At 40.8% G+C, this 5246-nt stretch overlaps 1 protein-coding gene across 4 annotated transcripts in view; it reads left to right on the top strand.

Annotated features, from left to right (window-relative positions):
- Positions 1-5246, top strand: part of FNIP2 (folliculin interacting protein 2) — an 88499-nt gene that overhangs the window by 36991 nt on the left and 46262 nt on the right. For all 4 annotated transcript variants that reach the window (XM_006752659.2, XM_006752657.2, XM_006752660.2 and 1 more), the window contains one exon: positions 4383-4512. In XM_006752659.2, the coding sequence (XP_006752722.1) occupies positions 4383-4512 (130 nt within the window). The remainder of the gene's footprint in view (positions 1-4382; positions 4513-5246) is intronic.

Here is a 5246-nt window from a genome sequence, read left to right as displayed (position 1 = left end):
ACATCCCCAGGACTATTCTGTAACAACCAACTTGTACTTCTCAGTCCCTTCACCTTTTTCACCCAGCTCCTAAACCCACCTCCCAGAAGATGACTTTATTTTTTTAGAGTAGTTTTAGGTTCACAGCAAAACTGAGTAGACGGTACAGAGATTTCCCCACCTCTACCCCATGCATATCCTCCCCTGTTATCAAATCACCCACTAGAATGGTACATTTTTCAGGAACAAATGGATGCCAGTTAAAGAGTTCTTCTCAGTCAGGAGGGTAGGGGAAAAAGCACAAATTTTTAAATTGGGAGTTAACCAGGTACACAGTGTTAACAGTAATCTGGTGATGGGATTTTGACTAATTTTTATTTTCTCATTAGTGCACAAAACTGCAAAAGTCTTTGTAATCCATGTATGTATTATCATTTTTCTAATTATAAAAGGATTCTACAAAGAAAAGTATACTGAAAATCTTAAGGAGCTTTAGACATAGCACTTTTGAAGCTTAAATTGAGCCTAGGAATAATTTATAAGTCTCATATTTTTATAACCAATTGGAGAATTTGTTTACCCAGCTCACAGAGCTAATTGGGGGCATGGCTAGGGCTGGAATGCTCCCCACTGAACTCCCATGTAAAAACTCTCCAGTATCCAGTAGATGCCAGGCCCCATAGCAAAAGGAGTTTGCATCAACTGGGCAGAGCCTGTGCAGCTCTGTTTATTTTTTTATTCCCCAGGGGAGGATATGTTTTTATTGATTTTAGAGAGAGAAGAGAGAGAGAGAGAGACATTGATGTAAGAGGGAGAAACATTGATCAGTTGCCTCCCCTACGTACCTCAACCAGGGATTGAACCCACAACCTTTTGGTGTACGAGACGACACTCCAACCAGCTGAGACACCTGATAGCGCACAGCTGTTTTTATTAAGCTCCTCAGGCGAACAGGCTGCACAGCAGAGCTCAGGTGTTGTATCACACTGCACTGCCTTTCAGATTGAGCCTCGCCAACCATCAGATGCACTAAATGTTGATTGGATATCTGGATCCACTCTTCACTCATGAAAAATGGCAGTAGTTTGTGGGCCAAAATTAGGCCTGATTTTGTATTTGAGAGTTGTAACTGTATTGTTTCTTAGGGTGTCTGATTGATATATACCACAGTACTTTTCCATAAAAATCTTATTGAGTAATCCTATATAATAAAACCCTAACGTGCAAATCGACCGAACAGTGGAACGACCAGTCTCTATGACATGCACTGACCACCAGGGGACAGACGCTCAATGCAGGAGTTGCTCCTGGTGGTCAGTGCCCTTCGATAGGAGGAGCACCACTCAGCCAGAAGCCAGGCTCAAGGCTGGTAAGTGCAGCAGCGGTGGCGGGAGCCTCTCCTGCCTCTGCGGCAGCCCTAAGAACCCCTCGGTGGACATCGCCCGCGGGGTCGCGGACTGCGAGAGGGCACAGGCCGGGCTGAGGAACACACACACACACACACACACACACACACACACACTGCACAATTTTTGTGCACCCGGCCTCTAGTATTAAGATATTTTTGATGAGGAAATGCTGGATAGCTCTAAGCCAGCACTTTAGCTTAATATTTCATTTGCATGCCACAGACATTCTTATTCAGCATTTTTTTAATGAGGAGAAAAGGAATAGTCTCTTCACTTTTTTATTTTAATTTTTTGCCTTCCCTTTCATGTCTCTATTTACAAATCCTAATTTCTTTTCATAATTAGCCAATCAGCATTAATAACCATTTAGTACTCAGAAATATCGGAATTAGTCCACCTTTTCCAAGAATTATCAGAGAGTGAATAGCTAACATTCATCATGTGGGGCTCTGGACTAAATGTTTTATATGGATTGATTTAATTCTCACAGGAACCTTAGGAAATAGATCAGTGTTTTTCAAACTTTTTTTTGTCTGTAACACATGCAAATGCATTTCACATCATGATCCAGTAACGAACATCTTTATAAATAACAAACAAAAGTTTCATCAATTAATATTTACACTGCATTATAAGTTTTTAAATGTTGGTTTCAATCCACTAAATAATTCACAACACACTAGCACAGTAGTCGGCAAACTTATTAGTCAACAGAGCCAAATATCAACAGTACAACGATTGAAATTTTTTTTGAGAGCCAAATTTTTTAAACTTAAACTATATAGGTAGGTACATTGTTATTAACTTAATTAGGGTACTCCTAAGGCTTAGGAAGAGCCACACTCAAGGGGCCAAAGAGCCGCATGTGGCTCGCGAGCCACAGTTTGCCAACCACAGCACTAGCAGATTGTGGCTTTCATGGAAAATACTGAGATGTGGTACCATATTGTCTCCATTTTACAGATGAGAAAGCTGAGAGGTTAAGTAACCTACCCACGTGTCACAGCTGCTGGTGGCAGAGCTGGGATCTGAACTAGGAGCTTGGGCTCTTGCAGTTTACTAAACTTAATTATATAGCAGTACAATTTCCAGAATAAATTGTATTGCTCTGTATATCACCACAGTCTTGTTTCTGTGCTGGGACAAAAATGTTTGTAATACAAGTACTGCCCCTCAACTGTCCTCACCTGCCAACAGAAGTGTATTTGCTCTGCAGAAGACAGGGGACCCTGAAGATTTGGGAGTAGGGAACGAGGACCTTCTGGATTTATAGGAGACTTTGAGAACTTGGGAGGTGGGGCAGAAATTTCTAATTGGATTTTTTTTATTAAGTAATTTTGTGTGGCTTTGAGGGAAAAACACTCTTTTATCTCCTTGCAAAATTCTCAGTAAAATTACTGACTCACTGATATTTGAAATGTGGATTTGATTTTGGAGATTTATGTCCAGGCTTAAATCAAGGCTGAAGCCAGATTGCAACAGAGGCCACCTGATGGAGCCAGCCACATCTGCGTAACACTTTAGTGCAGAAGTGCTGTATATGTTGTAAACATTTATTCAGTGTCTGCTGTATTCAGGGCACTGTCCTGGGTACAAGGCACACAAAGCATCTCATAGGCCTCTGCTGTGAGCAAAGCATCTACATTTTATAGCCTGGAAAGCTCATTGATATTCTTCTAGACTTGAAGCTTCATGCAGGCCGATACGTGTGTGTCTTGTCCACCACTGTATCCTACAGAACACCTGGCACATGATAGACACTCAGCATTAGCTTACTGAATATTGACTAATAGCCAGATAACTCTTGTAGTATTTAAAAACTGAGGTCAGAGAGCCAGATTATTTCCATCTGCCTGTAAGGCATACATAAAAATATAATAGTCATTTGGAGAAACTGCCTTGTCAAGTGATATCAGTGAGCATAGTACACTATGATTACAGAAGTCAGTTTCCTTTGCCCTGTGATTTGCTTCTGAAAATGTTGTCTAGCCATCTGTAACACCCCATTTCCTTCTCCATTGGACTGAGTAACATTTCAGTGTGTAATTCCTTAGTCCTAGGGAAGTAAAAGGGGAAAGTCCATCTCCTTCCATTCTTCCAAACCATTAGACATCCTCCGAGCCACTGTGATTTGAAAGAAACCCTGTGCCTACCTGAGATGGCCCAGTCCCTCTCTGCCTGTTAGAAAAGTCGGGGCCAGCATGCCATCTCATAACTTACTGCAAGCCCAAGTGCAGGCATCTAGTATTATGTATCAGGAGGAAGCAGAGAGAGGCTCGGAGGCAAATAGGTAATCCAAGCAGAAAATGGATTTAACCCTTTTCGGTCCAACGTGGAGGCTGACTCGACAGACCAGGTGCTAGGAGCAGGTCCAACGTCGAGGCTGAGGTCGACACCACAAACCAGTTCAACATTCAATCTCGTCAATTAATTTGGATCAGAGTGTTTGAATTTCAAAAATAAAATTGGACTGCAAAGGGTTAAGATTAGAGACTGGAGGTGGGGGGGGGGAAGGCGGGGTAAATATTGTGTATTTGGTGATGGGCAGCAGGAGAGAAGATATTATGTGGAGCAAATACTCATTTGCCTATATTTCATCTAGATTTACTTACACCTGTGTAAGTAAACATTGTGCAAATATTTCATTGGTTACCAGGTGGCAATATAATCAGTTATGTTATATGTGGACCATTTTATGAGCAGTATGCACTCTGCACTCTAATTGAATGAGTAATAATTACTTTGCATTCATAATATGGGGCCAGGTAATTGATGCACTTGTGGTTTGTAATCCCTGTTTCTCTTCATTTGTTTTCCTTTTTAAAGAATGTTTCCTTTGCTGTACATAAGTCTTAATAAGGGAGAAGTTATGTCTCCCCCTCCTGGCTATGACTGGTAGAACCTAAAACTTTAGGTTATTTGCATGTATTTTTTTATTTAGCTACACAGTATTCATTTACCACAACTTTCAACTTTTAATTTTCCTCCCCACAGCCTCCCTAAGCAGCCTCTTGATCACACCGTTCCCATCTCCCAGCTCCTCTACGTCCTCTTCTAGCAGCTACCAGCGCCGCTGGCTTCGAAGCCAGACAACAAGTTTGGAAAATGGCATCATTCCAAGGAGGTGAGCTGAGAAGGGGACTGGTGCAGGCAGCTTGGTGGGGCTGGCAGGACACTGAGCTCACCTATTGTCAAGGGAACAAGAGAGCTGACACTTTTTGATGAGCCTCAGTTTAGCCTGAGAGTTTACAAGTTAAAAGTTTTCTGGAAAGAACAAATAAAAAAAACAACAAAAATCTCCTGGTTTGGAAAACACTGGGAAATGTCCAGATGGTTGTGTCGTGTATAAACTATGTATGGTGTTCATTTAAAATGAGTATGCTCTATGTTTTCATTGGCTTCCTTCCAAATGTAGCTCTTGTACATTAGGAGGGTGGAATAAATCTCTTCCTTGGGTTATGGTGACTCCAGTGTGAAAATATATGAACTCAAGATATTTTCTGCCTTCATTTCAGTTGATTTTTATTATTTTTTAATTACCAGTTGACATTCAATATTATTATTTTACATTATTATTTTACATTAGTTTTATGTGTGCAACATAGTGATTAGACATTTGTATAATTTACGAAGTGATCCCCCTGATAATTCTAGTACCACCTGGCATGCTTTTAGATCTGAAGTTTAGTTATATTCCAAATACATCTTTTTGGCTTATGATGATGTTACATCAATAGCTTCCAACCTCTTCTTTCTACAACCCAGAAACTCAAAAGGGAATCAAGATAGGTTGTACCTATGAAAACTCACATGTAAATTGGCTGATAGTAAATTGACTAGTACTCACCGTGTGTAGGG

Source organism: Myotis davidii, unplaced genomic scaffold (genome assembly GCF_000327345.1).
Source record: "Myotis davidii unplaced genomic scaffold, ASM32734v1 scaffold50, whole genome shotgun sequence".
NCBI classification, from domain to species: Eukaryota; Metazoa; Chordata; class Mammalia; order Chiroptera; family Vespertilionidae; genus Myotis; species Myotis davidii.
The sequence above is the reverse complement of the archived record's forward strand: the minus strand, read 5'-3'. Positions and strand labels throughout refer to the sequence as shown.